At 34.9% G+C, this 21,573-nt stretch overlaps 3 protein-coding genes and 1 non-coding gene across 4 annotated transcripts; 2 read left to right on the plus strand and 2 right to left on the minus strand.

The window, feature by feature from the left end:
• Nucleotides 1-3,122: 3,122 nt before the first annotated feature.
• Nucleotides 3,123-3,896, minus strand: LOC118485853. Its single transcript, XM_035982347.1, has one exon. The coding sequence runs from the start codon at nucleotides 3,894-3,896 to the stop codon at nucleotides 3,123-3,125; it is 774 nt and encodes a 257-aa protein (XP_035838240.1).
• Nucleotides 3,897-4,082: 186 nt separating this feature from the next.
• Nucleotides 4,083-9,895, plus strand: LOC110899291. Its single transcript, XM_022146172.2, has 7 exons — nucleotides 4,083-4,456; nucleotides 6,235-6,371; nucleotides 6,545-6,793; nucleotides 6,952-7,086; nucleotides 8,297-8,479; nucleotides 8,585-8,746; nucleotides 9,364-9,895. The coding sequence occupies exons 1-7, from the start codon at nucleotides 4,141-4,143 to the stop codon at nucleotides 9,772-9,774; spliced, it is 1,593 nt and encodes a 530-aa protein (XP_022001864.1). The 5' UTR covers nucleotides 4,083-4,140; the 3' UTR covers nucleotides 9,775-9,895.
• A 1,076-nt stretch (nucleotides 9,896-10,971) lies between these two features.
• On the minus strand, nucleotides 10,972-18,603 carry LOC110899292 (uncharacterized protein At4g15970). The gene is made up of 4 exons (XM_022146173.2): nucleotides 18,356-18,603; nucleotides 13,244-13,609; nucleotides 12,091-12,578; nucleotides 10,972-11,339 (listed from the first exon to the last, which is right to left on the minus strand). The coding sequence occupies exons 1-4, from the start codon at nucleotides 18,596-18,598 to the stop codon at nucleotides 11,279-11,281; spliced, it is 1,158 nt and encodes a 385-aa protein (XP_022001865.1). The 5' UTR covers nucleotides 18,599-18,603; the 3' UTR covers nucleotides 10,972-11,278.
• A 2,227-nt stretch (nucleotides 18,604-20,830) lies between these two features.
• Nucleotides 20,831-20,983, plus strand: LOC118486171. Its single transcript, XR_004878027.1, has one exon. It is a non-coding gene; the product is annotated as a U4 spliceosomal RNA (small nuclear RNA).
• The last annotated feature ends 590 nt before the right edge of the window (nucleotides 20,984-21,573 follow it).

Consider the following 21,573-nt stretch of genomic DNA (forward strand, 5'->3'; position numbering starts at 1 on the left):
GAGGTCCAAGACGTAGTCACCGAGGAAGATCCAAACTGGATGACTCCCATCAAAAAATTCCTTCAAAATGGTGAACTACCCAATGATCAAGTAGAAGCTGAAAGGGTTAAAATCAAAGCAAGACAATATGTTTTGCAAGGAGAAACCCTCTACAAAAAGGGTTACCTTGCCCCCTTGCTAAGATGTGTTGGTCCCGAGCAAAGTAAGTATTTGATCAAAGAAATTCACGAAGGTGTATGTGGAGCCCATTTTGGAGCTAGGTCGGTGGTTGCAAAACTCATGAATCTTGGATATTTTTGGCCCTCGATGCATCGTGACACCACCGAGCAATTGAAGAAATGTGATGCTTGTCAGATTCATGCTCCAATCCCAAAAAATCCCAAGCATGATCTTGTCCCAATAACCTCGGCATGGCCATTCCATAAGTGGGGGATAGACATTGTTGGACCTTTCCCTCCAAGCAAAGGAGGAGTAAAATTCTTGCTAGTAGCAATAGATTATTTCACTAAATGGCCCGAGGTTAAACCCCTTGCAAAGATCACAGGCAAACAGGTCATTGACTTCGTTTGGGAAAACATCATCTGTCGTTATGGATTGCCGGGGGTGATTGTCACCGATAACGGGAAACAATTCGCTGAAAAGCCTTTCAGCCTTTGGTGTAAAGAGTACAGGATCAACCAAATCTTCAGCTCAGTGGCTTACCCACAATCAAATGGCCAGGTTGAAAGGGCAAATCGAAGCATAGTGGAAGGCATCAAGACAAGATTAGGAAGATATGAAAGCAATTGGCTCGAAGAATTGCCTAGTGTTCTATGGGCAATTAGAACAACCGAAAAAACAAGCCACAAGAAAACACCTTATAGCTTGGTATTTGGATCCGAGCCTGTAATCCCTGCTGAAATAGGAGTTGTAACCCAACGAATTGTCAACATGGATCCCGAAACAAATCAGAAAGAGACCATGTTGAATTTACAACTCCTAGACGAAGCTCGAGATCAAGCCGCAATTCAAGAAGCCAAGTATAAGCAGCAAATGGAAGCCTACTACAACAAGAAAGTCAAGAATGAACGAATCAAGCCAGGGGACCTAGTCCTCAGAAACAATGAAGCTAGCAAAAAGGAAAACCAAGGAAAGATGGGCCCAAAATGGGAAGGTCCATACACCATCCTTGAAGCACACAAGGGTGGATCCTACAAGCTAGCAGATTCAGAAGGCAAAAGGCTTCCAAGGCATTGGAACGGCAAAACCCTGAGAAGATTCCATGTTTAGACAGGAAAGTTTGGTTTGTATCAAAATGTATCTCGAACAACACTATGAAAACCTTTTGTAAAAAGCAAGTATTGCTTGAATGAATGAAGTTGTTTTATCAAACTTGTCTTTCTATCCTAAGGTCAGGCTGAGAACCTAGCAAAAAACTCCATGGCAAGGGCCATGTAAGGGGATGAGCTCCCAGGCTACATCGCTCAATAGGTTCAAGGGTTGAATGAACCTATATAAGGGGTGAGTTCCTAAATCAATACAACTCCATGAGACCCATTAAGCCAAAACAAAATTGTCTCATAGACAGGTCTGAACAACCTACACCAATCGTTCCTTAAGCCTTAGAAACATAACCGACAAATAGGCTTATGAAAGTTGAATAAATCACAAAGAAATAATAAAGAGGATAGGTGTCATGTCTTCTTGTTAAAAAACACCAAGGCTAAGTGTCTGCAGCACTGAACCCTTTAAGGTGTAAAAAACATAAAGACAACACAAACTCAACAAAGACAAAGTTACAAGAGAATAAAAAGTATCCAAGGAAAAACACAAGCAAAAAAGAAAATCCTTTAGCAAAACATACAAACCAAATCAAGTCATAACAAGCCATTAAGGCTTCAAGCTGCCCACTTGACAGCCCGAAACCTTGAAGGCTTCAACCCACCCACGACTAGCCAAAAGGCTCGAAGGGTTAAAGCCAATCAAACTAACTCAGCAAAAAAAGGCATAAGAATAAAAACATAACAAAAGTAGCATAATTAACCAGCATACCATAGCAAAGAAAGTCATAAAAGACTTTCAAATAAAAGTTAAGGCAAGTCCTAGTAACTTGCAAGATTAACTACTGTTCAAACGGCCATACAGGCCCAACACACCACCAACAGGAACCTTAAGGGTTCCTGGAAACCTAATATTGTTCAAAGTAACATTACAAACCATAAGTTGTTTTGCTAAGAAAGCTACGAATAACCATCAAACAGCAGAAGGCTTAGAGACACCAGAACCTTCAGCTTTGGCCTTCTTTGCTTTCTTGGACTTCTTAGCCTTCGCACCACCATCATCACCCACCGCTGAAGCCTCCAAGCCCGCATCCTTATGGCACGGCCTCTACAATTGTTGCTTGAGTTTTCTTACCAAGAAGGGTACCCTCCCCTGGTACTTTCTTGCGCCACAACATCGCCGCCACCCATAAGAGTGGGGCTGGCTATTTGTTTCTCCATTAAGGAGTGCAAGGGCAGGAGAGCATGACTTTGAGGTGGGGTCCATCTCTTGAAAAAGTGTGTGATTGGTGGATGGAATAAAAGAGTAGGGTTTATGGCAAGGATAAGACGTCGCTAATGTTTTATGGCTTGAGGGTAAAGAATTTTGACATAGCGAGAGTTAATTCATTGGGACAAAGGTACTACTTCCTTGGATGCCATCCCGTAATAGTCGGTTGAGCTGCCATAACGAACCTAAAAACAAGAAATCAGTGAGTTGACTCATCCAAAACTCACCCATAACGAACAACAACAACAACAACAACAACAACAACAACAACAACAACAACAACAACCATACCCAGTATATCCCACAAATAGCCGGACTATTCGTAGGGTCTGGGGGAGGTGAGATGTAGGCAAACCTTTCCTCTATCCTACGAATAGAGAGGCTGCTTCCTGAGAGACCCCGACTCCAAAACAACCAACAGGTAGATACATGAAAGATGGATAAGTAAATAGCGTAGCAGTAGTCAGATAGATCATTAGCATGCACACATAGGCATAGATACAAGAAAATCATCATATGTTAACCTACCTAAAGTGTAAAAGAAAAGTAACCCCCCTTCCCAAGGCAAAGTTAGGGCACGTCTATACCCTCACCTACAAGTCCTTAACCTTAATCCTACGTCTCCACGAACTCCTATCCTGAACCATGTCCTTAGAGAGGTGCAACTCTACCAAATCTTTCCTAAGTCTTTCATCCCAAGTCAACTTGGGCCTGCCTCTACCCCTTCTTCCTTCCACTGTTATGGTTTCCATTGCTCTAACTCGTTCTGTTAACTGCCTCCTCTTCATATGCCCAAACCATCTCAATCTCCCCTCTTTTAACTTGTCTGATATACTAACTACTCCTAACCAATCCCTACAAACCTCACTTCTTATTCGGTCTAACCTCGTGTGGCCACACATCCACCTCAACATTCTCATCTCCGCTACCTCCATCTTGCGCGCTTGAGTTTTCTTGATGGCCCAACACTTTGTCCCGTATAACATAGCTGGTCGAACTGCTATCCTATAGAATTTTCCCTTCAATTTTGTCGGGAACCTCCTGTCGCACAATGTCCTAGTGGCTGCTCTCCACTTACACCAGCCAACCTGGATGCGGTGAGATACATCACTATCTATCTCCCCGTCCCTTTGCACAAACGATCCTAAGTACTTGAACTTAGTCGTTTGTGGGACCACTTGACCTTCAATGATAACCTGAGTGTCCTCGTTGTCACCTGCACCACTGAAATTACAATAAAGGTATTCAGTCTTAGACCGACTAATCCTTAAACCATTGCCTTCTAACGCTATTCTCCATTCCTCTAGCCTCGCATTTAGGGTTTGTCTAGTTTCAGCAACTAGCTCTATATCGTCCGCAAAAAGCATGTACCACGGAACTGTCTCTTGAATAGACTTGGACAACTCATCCAAGATAACCGCAAAAGCAATGGGCTCAACACGGACCCCTGGTGGAGTCCTACTTCCACGGGGAAGGACTCTGTATACCTAATCACCCCTAACGAACCTAAAAGCAAAAAAGAAATCAGTGAGTCGACTCATCCAAAACTCACAAGTCACACCCACACACCTCTTCTACTTCCACCTCTCATAACAAACACTCAATAAAAAAATGTCTACCTTACATACGTCACTTCTCGACCACACCAATCCCTTCCTATTTCCCCACCGGAATCCCAACAACACGCCGGTAACCGTCTCCAAACCCTCATCTCGCCGGAATCTCACCGTCCGTTCATCCTCCACCAAGTCTCAACCGTCCGATTCAGATAATCTGATCCCCGTACTCGCCACTTCCGCCGCTCTACTTTTTCTCACCTTCGGCGGCGTTCGTAGCTCCGCCTGCCTTGCTGCCACCTCCCGCCGTGTTCCGCCGGCTGTAGGTGTCTCCGATGATAATGCATTGCTTGATAGTCACTCGATTCAAGGTTTTTGTTACTTATTTGACCTATTTTTGCTCAGTTGTTTGTTTGGAAATTAGGTATGAGTTACTTATCGGATAATTTAGGTTTAGGTTTAGTGTTTAAGTTAGTTAGTTAAGTTAACTGTGAAGAAGTGTGTGTTAATTTATTATTTTATTTGAATCAGAGTGAGAGAGAGACAGAGAGATCAAACGGTTGCTGTTTAGATTATAAACTCCAGATGAATGTATGCTATGTTATAATTCAAGTATTCTTTAAGTTTTCCGGATGAATATACGCTATATTATAATATAAATATTGTTTGAACTTTAAACTCCAGATCAAATTAGTTTAACAGTATTGAAATCAAACTATTGTTGTTTAAGCTTCAAACTCTAGATGAATGCATGTTGCGTTATAATTTAAGTATTGTTTAAGCTTCAAGTTATAGATCAAATTAGTTAATAAAGTATTGAAAATTTGAAATCAAACTATTGTTGTTCAAGCTTCAAACTCTAGATCAGATTAGTTAGTAAAGTGTTGAAAATTTGAAATCAAACTATTGTTGTTTAAGCTTCAAACTCCAGATGAATATATGCTATGTGATAGGAATCAGAGTAGGCAACGGATAGGTAATTTAAAATTCATTTTAAATGGTAAAAATAAGATAGTTTCGCGTTTGTTTGGATACAGAAAACACCACCAAACAAACGGTAGGGCTGCGATGTCAAACCCGGAGATACAGACTCACCAATTCGGTTTTTGTTCAGTTGATTTTGTTTACGATTGTATGTATTGATATAGGTTTGAAATCAGGTAAATTCCTTATAGGAGAATTTAGGTTTAGGTTTACTGTTTAAATTAGTTAATCGAGTCAATTGCGAAGAAGAACACATTAAATTGTTATTTTATTTGAATTAAAAAGTGAGAGAGATCAAACTGTTGCTGTTTATGCTTCAAACTCCAGATCAAATTCGTTAATAAAGTATAAAAATCAAACTATCGTTGATTAAGGTTAAAGCTCCAAATGAATATATGCTATGTTATATTTTAAGTATTGTTTACGCCTTGGTTTTAAAATGCGCGCATAATGCGCTCGCATGCACGAATTTCTGAAATCGACCAATACTAAGTAAATTTGACAATAGAGAGAGAAGGTTGGAAGTTGTAACTCAAATGACAAGAAGGAGAAGGTTGTGGAGAAGAACGAGGGGGAGTTGGAGGCTTAGAGAAGAGCGATTGAGATGAGGCTGTTTAAGTTTATAATCCTAATAGAAAACTTATTTATATTGTTTTAGAATGTGCTAAATAAGCTTATACAGTGAGCTGATGAAGTTGTTAAGTGAGTTCTTGCATAGATTAGTTGAACCTTTTGCATAGACTATTTGTACACGTAGAGTTGAATACTTATTTTGGTTATACTTAAAAACTTCTTTGGTGGTACCAGAGCTTTTTTGTATTTATTAATTTTAATCTCTAATTTTTTAGTGTTTAAAGGTCAACAAGTTAATATATAATCTACAAATAACTTTTTGGTGTATTCATAATACTAAACTTCTCGCATACGTGATGTGCGCATAACCTTCTGGGATCAAAAGTCAAAACCCAAAACTTCAGATCAAATTAGTTAATAAAGTATTGAAATCAAACTATTGCTGATTAAGGTTAAAGCTCCAGATGAGTATATGTTATGTTATGATTTTTACACCAGAACTTCATATATATGACGTTATGTTATGATTTTTACACCAGGACTTCATGTATATGATATATATGTATGAGTGTTGTTTCATTTGTGAATACAGACAGTGAAGATGTTAGAGGATATGATAGTGAAGAATTAAAAGCTGCATTTGAGAGTTACAAATCAAAAACTTATGCTCTTACGGTTCCATTGAGAATCGTTGCTCTGCGCAACTCAGTCCCTCCGTTATGGATTAAGGTTTCGTGACTTAAATTCTGTTATTTATCCATATTTTGAAGGTGTCTTATGTGAAATGTATTTGAATGTATAAAACCTTCTAGTTCGCTCTAGTAGGAAGAACATTTGAATTTTGTTCATTTTACAGACTTCAGTTATCATCTTCATTCTTTAAGAAGTTCATTGTTACACAGAGTTTCATACAATCTCAAGGAAGGAGAGTAAAGTTTCGTCTAGAGTTTCGTGGAACTATACAAGATATCTTTTCAGAGCTCTCTACAACAATTGGTAAAGGAGTTGTTACTTCTAAATCTGCTGGGGCTGCTGATATCGTATCTCTTGGTGACACCTGGCTTAATTTTGCCATCAGTAAGAAATTAATTGAACCCGTACAAGGTGTTGATGATCAAGATTGGTTCCACACTCTAAGTGACAAGTGGAAGGTAATATACATGTTTAATGTCTTGCATAGGCAATATATAGGCTATATGCGCACAGCTGCACTTGTTCTTTAGTATTTATAATGTGTTTTATTGTTAGGTTACTCTTATTTTATTGCAATGATTTTGTTAATTTAAGGGCTGTCTTATAATAATCTCAGGTGTATTTGCGCAGGAATAGTGAAGGAAAATCAGATGCTCAGGGTAAGATATATGCTGTTCCATATCGATGGGGAAGCATGGTAATAGCTTACAAAACAAACAAATTTCGACAACATAATTTGGCCCCTATAGAGGTTAGTTCTGCAAAGTATAGAGATTTGTCCATATTAACTCATATATGAAAACGGGTCAATTCTGTAATGGGCAAACAGATAAAATAAAGTTAGCTATAAAGGAACCATGTAAAATGGATCAAACGAGTGAAAGTCACTAGAGTGCATTCAAATGCCTACAACCATCTAATCATTATACATTTATTAATTTACAACATTCTTAGGGATAGTAAACTTTATAACTTTTGGTTTTAGCCACCAAACTTTGTTTCGTGGTCAGATTTGGTCCCTCATATGTTTTTCCGTTTTAATTTATACTGAAAGGTTTTTTCCCCTTTCTCTCAATTTTCAAAGGTTTTTTCCCCTTTCTCAAACTTTGTGACTTTTGATTTTGGCCACCAAACTTTGTTTGGTGGTGGTCACATTTGGTCCCTCAGTATTTTTTTCCTTTCGTCTCTTAGTGAAAGATTTTTTTCCCTCAACTTTCAATGTTGCCACCTTTACCCTCATTTTCTAAAAATTTTATACGATATCACTTTGACCCCCTCGACTTTCTAAAACGTGTCGGTATAAAATTTGACTTCGTCTACGTGTAACGTCACGTAAGTCACTTTGTCTTAACAATTAGTGTTTTTGTTTTTCGTTTTTCCCGGATTTTGTCGTCGTTCCGTTGCAGTTAGCACGATATTTGGTGGTCACATTTGGTCCCTGGGGTTTTTTTTGTCTTTTAGTAAAATTTTTTTCTTTCCATGCAACTTTCAATTTCAAAGTTGTTAATCCCCCCCCCCCCTTATTAAAACTTTTTACAATATCACTTTACGTATACGTTTTGTAAATCACTTGGTGTTAGAAAATTCGTGTTTTTGTTTTACGCTTTTTCTCGGTTTTGGGCGTCGTTTGGATGCTACTTAGCATGGTTTTACGCCCCCTCGCAATGCTGGTAGGACGGTTTTACGACCCCTGCCCGGAAATGCGGGGGACTTATACTAGTTTTATGAAAAAAAACATTATATATTATTATAATAAATACTAATATGTTACACATTACTTGTTTGTAAAATTCAAAAATTGGGAACAAGTGTTGGTGGGTCAGCACTCAGCTCAACCAAACCAACCCAGCCATGCTCTTACTTAAAACAAACCTCTTTTTGACCCGAACCTATTTTGACCGGTTACCCAACCGTTCCGACGTGCCCGTTTTCCCATCTCTAAGAATGAATAATGATTGCAGGACTGGTCGGACCTGTGGCGGCCCGATCTTGCTGGAAAGATTGCGATGGTTGATTCTCCAAGAGAGGTGATTGGTGCAGTATTGAAATACTTGGGGGCATCATATAATACAAGTGACATCGATTCTGAAGTTACTGGTGGGAGAAATGCTGTGAAGCATGAACTTGCTTCACTTAGAAATCAGGTATCATAGTGGTGATTGTATAAATGTTTCTATATTGATAATATTAAGATATGTAATATGGGTAAGAATGATATAATAATCTTTACTGCAACGGTATATCTATAGGTTCGGCTATTTGATAGTGCAAATTATCTTAAAGCATTTAACGTTGGTGATGTTTGGGTGGCTGTTGGGTGGAGTAGTGATATTGTTCCTGCTGCTAAACGCATGTCGAATGTTGCTGTGGTTGTTCCAAAATCAGGAGCTAGTTTATGGGCCGATTTATGGGTATGCTCAGTTTTCTTTTTACAAAAACTTTAGTTTTTATTCCCTATATATCTGTATACCACCATTTTTTTCAAATTTTTAGTCTTTTATATATAGTTATTGCATTAGTTATGATACAAAACAATATTATAACAACAGTACTCCAAATCTTTGACCTAACACAAGCTCGATACCAAAAAGTTATCATATTACTTTTGAGTAAAATGCCATTTTCGTCCCTGATTTTGTTTTTTCGAATCTTGATCCAAAAGGTTTGAAATCTTGCCATTTTCATCCGGCTCGTTAATTCCATCCATTTTTCTCTGTTAAGTCAGGGGTATTTTCGTCTTTTTGTTAATTTAAAGGGCAATTCAGTCTTTTTCACTTTATGTACAAGCATTTAGCTTAATGTACACGTATTCAAAACCTCTTAAATCAACCAAAAAGACGGAAATACCCTTGACTTAACGGAGAAATATAATGGAGTTAACGAGCTGGATGAAAATGGCAAGATTTTAAACCTTTTGGATCCAGATGCGAAAAAACAACCCTTTGAACGAAAGTCGCAAAACTGACCAAACCTTAGGGATGGAAATTGCATTTTACTCATTACTTTTTTTAATCATTTTTTCATGCAGGCAATACCGGCTGCTTCAGGCATCGCTAAAGACGAACTCGGAGGTCGAGTTAGAGGGCCGTCTCCACTTGTGCATCAATGGTTCGATTTCTGCTTGCAACCACAAAGAGCATTGCCTTTTGAAGAGGAGATAGTTGCAGGTGCATTACCATCAGCCATTGACCACACCCCTGTCCCAAAGTCAAAAACATTGACCAAAAATAAACCGAAACTTGATACAAATCTCATTGCGGGAGTACCCCCACCTGACGTTTTAACAAGATGCGAGTTTTTGGAGCCTTTATCGGATTCTGCTTCGTTAGATTATCAGTGGCTAATAGGTAGCATGCAAAACCCTAATCATGGATTTATGCATAAATTGCAGCATTTAATGTTCCAGGCATCGAAAGTCCTACAGACTAAGTTATTATAGCTTGAGTTATATCTCTATAACTGAACTATTAATTACCGAATTCTGTTGTAGAATTTGAAATCATTTTTAGGAGGTTGCAAGCCGGGAGTACTTGTGCAAAGTCTAAGTTGTTTCGACTTAATTGATATGTTTCATGTTAGTATGATCACTGAGCCGATGCAGCAATACAACTAGTATTGTTCGTCGTTTGGTTTAATAGGTTTGTAAGTGTAGTATATCAATCAGTCTGATTTGGTTTGGCAATGTTTAGAAATCAGGTTAACCACTTCACTGGGTTCGATCAAACCAGCCGAGCCAACGATAAAATGGGCTGTGTTATCATATTGAATGCGTGGTTGCCTCAACTACTAAAGGCATGTAAGTGGGAGTCTTAGGTGGATGTTACATCTTTACCAATAAGAAAGAGGTGAGGGCTAAACGGGTGCAACACATCACCGTGGGCGATGGGCATAATGTGACAATTGATGGTACACTGCTTGAACTGTCTTTGTATTTTTGACACTTTGTGCCAAAGTGTGGCTCAGCCTTACCAACTTATTTCTTACGGATGGACGTAGCTCCTATCGATGCTTCAGTCTAGCTCAAATCATACTGGGTGACTGATATTTATATCTAACCTGAATGGCTGTGATGGTTCGTTACTTGGCATCTTGTACGTGTAAATTTGAACAGTGACAATGGTTTGATTAACAATTGCATGTTGGTGTCTATTCTTCCAGACCTGAACCGCACCAGTTTAAAGAGATGTCTCAGTTCCTATATAATGAGAAAACCTCTCTTCTCACTTTTACATATAAACCACTTTGAAACTTTCCAATTTCTCCCTTTTTATATGCCAAAAGTACAAACACTTTGTTGTTGCAGAAGGAAACATTTGCATCACTCCTTAGTTCATCCGGGTTATCACCTCTACATGCGGAATTGATTAACAACCCACATACATTGTTTCATTGCTCGCAAGTCAAGAAAGATCGAAGGGGGTGAAATTGCTTTAGGAATAAAAAGTACTCGTCTTGAAATAGCAATTATTTCGGATATCCTAATAACAACATACATGCGGTTTGACACGTGCATGAGAAACATTTCGAGTTGTCTGCCTAGGACTCACCAAGATTAGATGTTGAGAATGAAGAAATGAGCAGTTTTCTTATACTAATATGCTAACTAGAGTTCATATTATCTTCACACATGCATAAGTTAAACATTTACAAGTTTGACATAAGTTTATTACTTTTATGAATTTAAATTAGTGACTCAGTCATCAAAGCCACTTGTTGTGGCCAAAACAGTTGGAAAAAATACTGAAAACCAAGAATAAGAGATTCGAAATTCTACAATGAAGTAAAAATAAATCCACTTTAGCCCTTTATCAGTAGCTTCTTGATTGTACCATCTTCTGTACACTTTTTAAGATTAATAACAAACTCTGAAATTTTGCATCCAAAATCTTCACGAAAACGGGTTATGCAGGTTAATGTTGAACAAGATGTTACGCGACGATAGATCAACTCTTCCTTCCTTGACCTTCTTTCTTCTTTGGGGCGCGAGGACGATGGAAAGAACCCCTGTGACCAAAAAAAGAAAAAACATTTTACCATATTACAATGTTGTCATGACAAAAGTATATGTTACGCGTGACATGTAAATATAAAAAAATTATGTCAATTTATAAGTGATAGTCGTCGTTCGTATAAGTTAAATAAATAAACGTGTACGTTACTTAAAAGATGACACCTCTAAACATGTTAAAATAAAATGACGCGGATTAAAAAGGTTTACACTTAAAATTTCACTACGATAGAAAATGCTATTTCAATCAGACAATCCGCTGCAAAGTCTAACGCAAATTCGAGACAATATTAACACAAGTCTGTCTTAAAACTCGTGATAGATTTTAAGTTTTAATTGTCTATTTAAAATACCCCTTTATGTAAAAGGGTGCTTATACAGTTTTTGCTATTTTAAATTTCAAGTATGGTGTTTTAAGTTGTCCTTCCCATGTGGATATACATGGACACACATTATATATATTGGGTAAGGATTGGTTAAAGAGTCAATTATGTCTAAAAAGTGTAAAATGAAATTAAGACATGATGTTATAGATTTTTAGGTATAGTGTCCTTGTATCTAAATTTCTTTTTTACATTTTTTACCTTTTAAGGGCTTAAGGGGGTATTTGTCATTCACACATTTCTTCTAGCAAATTCACAACTTGCACATTTTTAAGTGTGAATATATCTACCAAAAATATGCATACAATTAATTAACTTGTTGTAATGTGTTTTTAGAATACAACTTGTAAACATGGAAAAATACCTGCAAAGTTGAGGAACTGTCCATGAACCCGTGGACCCTTGTGTCGACGTTTGATTCACACGCGATTTTTGATATTTCCGCCAGTCGCTTAGCATGATCCCAAGGTCATGAACCTTGTTCTCCAACCCAACACAACAATTGGCATGCATTGTGCATACCTTGTTTAAATCTTTGCTTGGCTGACAAAAACCACCAAAGTAACCAGTATCCAGGAACCGAATTTGTAACCCAACATTTGTGATGAAAGGACTAAACTTGATTTTGTTGAACACGTCTTGATCATGTAGGCTTGGGAAAGTTAGCCTTGAGTTGTACCAAAATTTGTAAAATTGAATTGTTTTTTTGTTTGATTTCACATAATTAAAACCTCCATTTGGTAGGTTTTGTAAGTCTGATGGGTTACCATTAAAATAATCACAAGCAATTTGGAAATCAGCATCCTTGTGAAACTGTGGAAATGGATCTCTAAACCACATTATGTCAGCATCCTGAATATAGAGAAAAAGTTAATTTTGTTATTTTTGAAATTACATAAGTTAACACTTATAACGAGTAAACTGCAAAAAAGGTCCCTGAGATTTGGTCACTTTTGTCATTTCAGTCCAAAATTCAAACCTTTTGAATTTGGGTCCATGTGGTTTCAATTTTGTTGCCATTTTCATTCAACAGTTAACATCCAGTTTTTTTGTCTTTTTCCTCCCTTTTAACGAAGTGCAAAATTGTCAGATTTTTTTAATTTGTTATAATTAAAGTTAAAAGACCATTTTGTCCTTCATTAAAAGGGAGGAAAAAAAAAAAAACTGGATGTTAACTGAAAAATCTAACCATATTTTGATTTTAGATGAAAATGACAAAAAAATTGAAAACACAGGGACCCAGATTCAAAAGGTTTGAGTTTTGAACTAAAGTGACAAAAGTGAGCAAACCTCAGAGACTATTTTGGCAGTTTACTACACTTAATGTTAACCTTAAGATAATCTCCAAAAGTAGAAAAAAAAATACTTTGTAATATTCATGCTTTATCTACATCTAAACAAAAAAATATCTTTCACAATCTGTGTTTTTTTTAACATAATAGGTTTTTCATTATAAAAACATAATTATATGTTTATATTTGTATTGCATGAAAGATAGAAGTGGAAGCCGTTAGTACCGTGAAGACGAAGCTATACCCTAAATCAAGAACGCTTCGTAGAAAGTCAATTCTTCTCCACATCATCTTCAAATAATCCGGTGCCATAAAATATGCCTCTTCTGAAAAGTCTGTCCCATCAGTTCTAAGATTGTAACAATGTGGATGTAACTTCAAGCACCGAGTATACGCCTTTTGGTCTAAAGTTACGACGACCAAGTGTTTCAAAAACCTCTTCGTTTGATTCCCAACTCGAAAGCTCTCTAAAAGAAGATCGAACATAGAGTTTGGTTCTGCCCATGCGTCATTCAGAGTGGTAATGATAACTGTGTTATTACTCATTGTAGCCTTTTTAAGTATGATTTTCAACTCATTAAGATTGATATCCTATTAAACAAAAATTGAAGCAAGAATTAGAATTAAAAAATGGAAAATTTTTTTATAAAATTTCAAACGGGGAACTGATTGGAAGTTCCGGTTACTTAATTTCAGAAAAGGTTATACTACAAGTGATCTTAACATATTAAACGGGAGAATTGAAGGAGAAATTATTATTTTTCACCTAATCAAGCATGTTTTTAGTCCTAAATCTAAAAAAATTAAGAAAAAAATAAATTTATATAATTACTATAGTAGAGGAATTATATAATCTCTAGAGTGTTTATATAATTAGTAGAGTAATTACATAATCTCTAGAGTGTTTATATAATTACTATAGAATAATTACTCTACTAGAAATGATTATTTTTTATTGTTTTCATTTAAAAAACATGTTTGAGTAGATGAGGAAAAAAAATAAAAAATTTCATTCACTTCTCACATTTAGCATAGCATGTTAAGATCCATTTGAATTTGATTTTTACCCTAAAAATATAACAATTGACATATAAACTTTCATAGTTGCATATCAACTTTTTGGTAGGGATCCTACACATTAATCCAGAAGTGTGAGAAGTGTGAGAAATGTATTATAACACTATATATAACACCATATAAACACCGTATAACACTATATAACAAATATAACACTATACATCTATCATAGACATGCTATCAGACAAAATATAGTGTTATATTTGTTATATAGTGTTACATAGTGTTACATAGTGTTATATGGTGTTATATGGTGTTACATAGTGTTATACGGTGTTCATACGGTGTTTATATGGTGTTATATAGTGTTATATATAGTGTTATAATACACTTCTCACACTTCTGGATTAATGTACAAGATCCTCTACCTATTGACTCTTACCTATATCAACTTTCACAGTTGACACTTAATCCCCTTTTAATACTAATCATGTATCATGTTTTACACAATTTTATATGTGAATAGCTCTTAAAACAAACTTATAATATATTCAATGTAATTGAAGGCATGACTTGGTCATGTTTTCAGTAAATTAACAAGAAATTGCAAGTTGGATCTATAATATTGCAAACGAGGACAGGTAATGGAATAGAAACAAATATATAGTTTATTAAATTAAATAATTTGAAAAGCAAAATAAATGCAAGCAAGTTGACTATATATATACGTAATTCTAAAAATATACCATATTGAATATTTTGGTATTAATTGAGTATTTATTTACTCTATGCATATCATGTTTTGCACTTTTGCATAGATTTTTTTAGCTTTGGTGTTTAAGCATTAGAAATAAATTTTGTACTCTAAAAAGTTTGTTACTTTGTTAGGACTTGATTCATAATTTTTAATGGATGTTAAATAAGATAAATTTAATCAATTTAACTTTTTTTAATAAAAAAGTAAAGTAAAGGATGGATTTAGTGACTTTGGTGTAGCGTGTTTAATTATGCATTTGCACCTGCCTTCAATTGTGATTGTGTGTATATGTTGCGATTTTTGGTGTTATGTATAACATGGATGCAATAGTGTATATCAATATTTATAGGCTCACGAGGTTCAATTGGTTTATTGTAGTAATGAGTCTTCATGGAGGTTGAGATCACGGTGTTAGATGGAGAAGGCAACTGAAGTTGAAGTTGATGGTTGAGACTGAGGTGGGACGATGAGATCATTTGAAGATAGCGGATTCTACTATTTCATTTTAAAGATTATTCAGATATATACTTTCTGTATGATAAAGAAGGAAAATAGATGAAATAACTAAAATTAAAACACCACTAGATTATCTATTATCAATAATAAAGAAAAATTGTAGAAATTAAAGTATAAAAAGATTAAAAAAAATAAATTAAAACAAGTGTTTATAAATAAGATAAAGACCGAGAGTTGAATGTAAGAGGTTTCAGAAAATATATAAAACATAAAAAATAATGTATTTTTAGTTAAATTATAAAAATCTTGATGAGATGAAGGCTTTGATGTGAATGTTCTAAATCGTTATCTTAGATAAAAATGAATGATTTAATTTATATTTCTTTTTCATTAAAATTCACACAAAAAGCACTGGTGATTCGTGACAGTTGGCACCTGAAACATGGGATGAAGTCAACGACCAGTCTTCCCACGATCCATTCCAAAATATGTGTTCAAAATAAAAGAACATGTTAATAAATATACAACTAAGCTTAATATTTAGTTATACAAATTTTATTTTATTTAAAATTGTATAATTAATGTACTTTCATTATTATATTTCAACCTCATAAAAAATAGTAAATAGTTCAGAGAAGTAAACAATTTTATTGGTAAATCTAAAATTTAAATAGCCGAAAATAACCTAAGTGGAAGTAACAGAAAACTAATATATGACAATAAAGAAAGTAACAAACTATTATGAATCGTTTTTATAGATATGTTTTTATGAATAGTGGGTAAAATTATCCTACAAAATCTCTTAATTCTAGGAAGTATACAAAAACACAATAGATCGTAAAATATAATACAATGGATCGAGCCAAATATAACACGATGCCGGAAAATATAACACAATGGCGAGGAAAAACCAAACACAATGACGCAAATATAGAAAAGACACAGTGCTAAATAAAAAGACACAATGATATAAACAAAAATTCTAAAATCTACAAGTTATAAATCCAAAAGTGAAAACCTAAAATCTCATAGCGTAGAGTTCGATGAGACAGTTTACAACTTACAATTAGGCCAACCAAGTCCGTTTGATACCCTTTTTACGACTTCTTATTTTTTAGGAGACGTTTATTTGATCTAACCCTATACATATTACTATTACTATTACTATACTATTACTATTACTATCTATAACGATTTGGAACTTCCGTTAACAGTGCCAGCCAACTACGTGCACTTTGCCACCCTGTTTTTATCCCGTTTTGGTTTTTAATTATATAAATTAAAAAAAAAAAAAACAATTGATTGCCTGTCACATGACAACTCTTCATTGGTCCCTAAAATATCACTGTTAATTTTGTTTAGAAATTAACATGTAGGATAATTATTGAGAATTAAAAATCATAAAAGTGTTGTATCTCAATTAGATTCCTGTTTTCGAATCATGGCAAAGGCGATTTTTTGCATCCACTTGCTAACCCTTTGCTCTTTTTAAGTTGTGTTAGTAAACAAATGTCAAATGATTCATCTCAACTATCAATGATGTGGTGGTCTATTGACAAAGGTAAAATCTTAAAACACCTGAGTTTGAAAGTAAGAGGTCGTGGGTTCAAGTTCCACAAACGACAGAAACTAAAAGAAATTTGCCGTTAGAAAATGATTCATCTCAACTAGATTTACATTCATATATTATAATTGTCATTTATAATAGTTATATATATAAATTTACTTTAAATTTCTCTTATTTGTTTTTCTTAAAGTATGATTTTACAACGATGTAGCTTTTCGAACTTTCCGAATACATCGCATTATCGCTATTAAGTGCTTTTTTCTACGTTTAAATTTTGGAAAAAAACAACCAGTCGTAATGCTCTGCTAGTTAGTGTAACAACTATAAAGAGATTATGTAATCATGCATATTATAGATATACATGGTGTAAAATGTATCATTTTGTCACTATTTGAATTGTAAGTTGATTAGGTTAACTTCTCACCTATATTGTTCATTGCATATTATTTATGAGACACACTTGATTAATGAAATGAATTAAATAAACACATATATCATTCTGGATACATTCTTTTTGTAATCTTTTGCTTTTATAGCAATTTCACACAACATGGACAATGTTTATTGATCATTGATTTCTAGCAAGTGACATTTTTAATTTGTCACTTTATATTTATTTAACAAGAGTGGAAACTAAAAAAAATATGAAGTTTGCTAAATGTTCATGTGTGTTAGTCTTTTAGATGTCTTTACAAATTTGTAAGTTATAGACATACATTCCAAAATTGATTTAAACATTTTTATTATTAGCATTATTATTTTTTATACAACTAACTCACACACCATTTTCAACACACATTGATAACAAAATTAAATTGTTTATAAACAATATACCCTTTAAATAAATTAATATCATTTAGTATTCATTTGACTTTTTAAAATTTAAATATATGAAACTTGTTAAAACATAGTTGGGATTTGTAATATATTATTAGTAGTAATCAATTAAATATTACCATGATAATTTTAGTCTATTTCTAAGTATTATATTTAACCTGCTACATTAGTCTCTGTATGTAAAATCTATGGAAGTTATTTCTAGTTTATAGAAATGGTATCTAGAAACTAAACTCAGTCAGGCCCAATTAAATTACAATTACTTGCGTATAAACTTCAACTTTGATTACATCATTAACTAGTTCCACAAAATAAAATTAATCAATCAATCTAATTACAAAATCAGATTTAGTTTTCAATAAAATTCAGTTCTAATAGAGTCAACCGGTTTAAGTTATATAGTTAGGCCACTCCGGTTATGTAACACTAGGTCTAAGGTCGATCCAAAACAAAGCCAAAGTAACAGCGGCGGAGCTAGTGTATTAGAAGGGGTAGCACAGGCTACCCCGTCTCCGTACCGTTTTCGTAGTGTAAAAAAATAAAAAATTTCAGTTTTATACAAAGGATACCCCTGATCCTCAAAAAAAAAAAAAAAAAAAGGGATGTCCGTGAATTTTTGGGCTAGGTCCGCCACTGCAAAGTAACGTGTAAAGAAGAAACTGACAAAAATAAACAAAAATAGTTAAGTGAATTATACGCTTACAGAACTAGCAAGGCGAGTGCCGAAGGAGAAAGAGTTGTAGTCGCGCGAAAATGGAAAGGTGAAGGAAGAGTGATAAAGAACCAAACACGAAAGCGCCACCACAGCGAAGATTATGACCATCTTCGGAGTTCGCTTAAACATTTGGTGGTAGAGGCTATGTTCCGGTGGCGGTGGTGGTGCAGACAAAGATTTATCCTCTGGATTGCCGGAGGATGCCTTGTTGTTTCCGCACTCTAGCCCCATCGTATGAATGATATGGTCTACGGTTTTGTTCTTTCATGTGGGTGTTTCTGATGCTTGTAGTTGTAGCATTTATATATGTGATTAAATTACAAAACTAGTCCCTCAAATAGTGTTTAACTTGTAGATTTTGTAATTAAGTTTTAGATTTTTACGTTTACAGTCCAGTTGACTTCTTTATTAGTAATTTTACTACATCTTGATAGTATGGATAAATAGTGAAGCTTGGAAAAATATATAAAGGGGGATGAACTTAAGAAAATCAAGAGGCAGGAATTTTTAAGCAAAATTAGTTCAGGGGAGCGAACTCAATACGTATATACAATTTTCGGACGAAATACGTATAAATCTACACTATTGAGAAAAAAAATTGGAGGAGATGGGGGAGACCTTGGCCCCTTAAAAGCTTCGCCTACGGTGGGGATGACAAAAAATGAGCCTAACAAAAATACCCGAATATATATGTTCGTTTACCCGAATCATATACTCTAAAAAATTAATATTTATTTTTATTTTTTCTTAACCCTTGTATAATAATGAATGACGGATCTAGGATTCCGACCAAGCGGGAACGTTTTATAAATAAGCGGTAACAAAATCGAAAAAACGTCAAATTTTTCCAAAATTTACACTAAAAACGTCAAAAATTTTCCGACCAAGCGGTACCCCTTGGTCTAATATATATCCGCCCCTGATAATGATTCATTTCAGTACAACTTTATTGTGTGGAAACTAAGTCTTTCTTTTGAGATACATATTCAGATGATATTATTTATATTTGTATGCTACGGGATATGAAATTATCTTTTGAGATTTATATAATCATGTAATTTACATATTTTAGATTTTTCAAACGTTTTATGATGATAATGATATTTATGTAAGCTATCATATCTTAATTTATTGTATTTGCTAAAAACATTAAAAATTTATAAAATTTAGAATGGAAAGAATAAAATATATATGTTTGATAATCCCAACGAGTATTTATTTTTTAAGAAAAACTAATAGATGTACCCGATACCCTTGGGTATGAAATTGAAATTATTTTTTTAGAAAAACTAATAGCCTATTACACGACAGATAAGGAACATGGTTTTACAATCAGCCAATCAGGTTTGAAACTGAAATTATCAATACTCGTTTCATTCTCATATTTACTTGATAGCTCGTTTTAATCAGATAAATGTGCGGGACAGGATAGATTTTTTTTTTTTATAGCTCCCATTGTGTTTTATTTATTTATTTTTGTTGTTTTTGTTATAGGGACAACACCCTTTCAATTTTTTTATAAACCGAATAAAAGAATGTAAAGTTGTGGGCATTAGCGATTAGCCCACCCGACGGCCCAAGACATACCAAAAGGTAGACAAACTCACTAACCCTCAAAATGAAAGCTATTTTTGAGCCTATTTAACTTTGGCCCATTTAAAACCATGGTTAACTCCCTACATGGAACGGGCAAGCCAGCTTATGCACCAATAAAGCCAACCATCTATATTAGCCTCGCTTGAGTTACAGGCAAGCACTACCAAGCGTGGTGGCATTTGGTTTTCAAGCATGTATTATAAAGCTGAACAAATATTGTCCAGCAATCGATGTGAGATAGAAATGGTATTTTTTTGAAGTAATTCTACGCACTTGTGATTATAATTTGCTTCACATTAACAAGTGCCAGCAAACATGATATGATTACTAGTGCAGTGTTTAAAGCTGCATCGCTTTTAGTTATTTGGTTTCTAGTTGCTAACAAACCATCATTTTTAAAAAAAAAAATGGCAAGAAAGTACTATTTTTTATAACAATGAACAATCTGGAACTTTTTATGAAGATGTCAGCTTTAAAAAAGAAAAAAAAAACACCACTTATAATTGGTTTTTTTTTTTTTTGGTTCAGAATCTCGCTTATTCTTGCAAAATGCCGTGTCATTTTGTTAACTTGATCGTCATATGCATACTTAGCGCAAGTTGTCGAGGTACAATTGGATGATGACACAAAAGAAATGGATCCGATTCGAAGAATATTAGTTCGGTTATAGTTGCGAAACACATGACGATCGAAGAAGATGATGAGGTAAAATTAACTAGCAATTAGCACACAATCGAAAATAGAGTAATCCAAAGCAGGTTGGAAACTAGAAAGTGAAGTTTGTGATTGATCCCACATCGGTGGAGCAAAAGAAAAGAAATAAAGTATGAGGTGTATTAAACAAAGGGTTGGGGCGTGTGTAAAAGTATCTTTGCGCTTGGGGCAATGACGCAGCTAATGAGGTAATAACCGAGGCGCGTCAATTGCTGGTTGAAAACTATTTCCAAACCCCCTCTTTGGCTTTGGGTCTCCCTTAGTCATCGAGAATTTCTGGAAGGACTCCCTTTTGAGGGGAAAGTCCTACAATTTTTAGTTTGAAGTTTTTATTATCATTTCCTACCTGTTTTAAACGGATTAAGAAGTTTTTATTAACAGTTATTAAATTTTAAATGAAGTCTGTTTTAATTGTTGCTTTCAGGATCCAAGCTTACTGCAGTTTGGTGTTTTGCTTTCAGGATCCAAGCCTTGCCTGGTGGCATCTCGGGCACCACCTGGATTTGTGACTCAGGAATTTCAGATGCAAACAAAATCCACAATCCAGGATCTGAAGAAAGATCTAATTATCTATGAGCTGAACACTAACAAATCTCCTTTCTTTTGTAGTGTCCCGGCAGATCAATTTTGTAAGCATTATCATTAATGCGCTTTAAAACACGAAAAGGCCCATCGGCACGTGGCTTTAACTTACCACTCCTTCCAGTAGGAAAACGATCTTTGCGCAGAAAAATCCAAACCAAATCACCTTCATTAAAGATCACCTTTCGTCGATGTAGGTTAGCCCGTGACGTGACTGATATTGCAAATTGTGCTTGATAATTTGTTCTTTGACTTGTTCATGTAGCCGTTTAATTTGTTTGGCCCGTTCTTCACCTTCTGCACTAAAATGGTCC

Source organism: Helianthus annuus, chromosome 13 (assembly GCF_002127325.2).
Source record: "Helianthus annuus cultivar XRQ/B chromosome 13, HanXRQr2.0-SUNRISE, whole genome shotgun sequence".
Classification (NCBI taxonomy): Eukaryota; Viridiplantae; Streptophyta; class Magnoliopsida; order Asterales; family Asteraceae; genus Helianthus; species Helianthus annuus.

Excerpts from the sequence above, each read along its gene's own strand:
- LOC118485853 (XM_035982347.1), bottom strand. The coding sequence starts at position 3,896 with ATGCTTTTTGCGGACGATATAGAGCTAGTTGCTGAAACTAGACAAACC.
- LOC110899291 (XM_022146172.2), top strand. The coding sequence starts at position 4,141 with ATGTCTACCTTACATACGTCACTTCTCGACCACACCAATCCCTTCCTA. Across the intron at positions 4,457-6,234 it reads TGATAGTCACTCGATTCAAG|ACAGTGAAGATGTTAGAGGA; the intron begins GTTTTTGTTACT and ends TTGTGAATACAG. Across the intron at positions 8,480-8,584 it reads TTGCTTCACTTAGAAATCAG|GTTCGGCTATTTGATAGTGC; the intron begins GTATCATAGTGG and ends GTATATCTATAG.
- LOC110899292 (XM_022146173.2), bottom strand. The coding sequence starts at position 18,598 with ATGGGGCTAGAGTGCGGAAACAACAAGGCATCCTCCGGCAATCCAGAG. Across the intron at positions 13,610-18,355 it reads GCACTCGCCTTGCTAGTTCT|GATATCAATCTTAATGAGTT; the intron begins GTAAGCGTATAA and ends TTTGTTTAATAG. Across the intron at positions 11,340-12,090 it reads ACAGTTCCTCAACTTTGCAG|GGGTTCTTTCCATCGTCCTC; the intron begins GTATTTTTCCAT and ends TTTTGGTCACAG.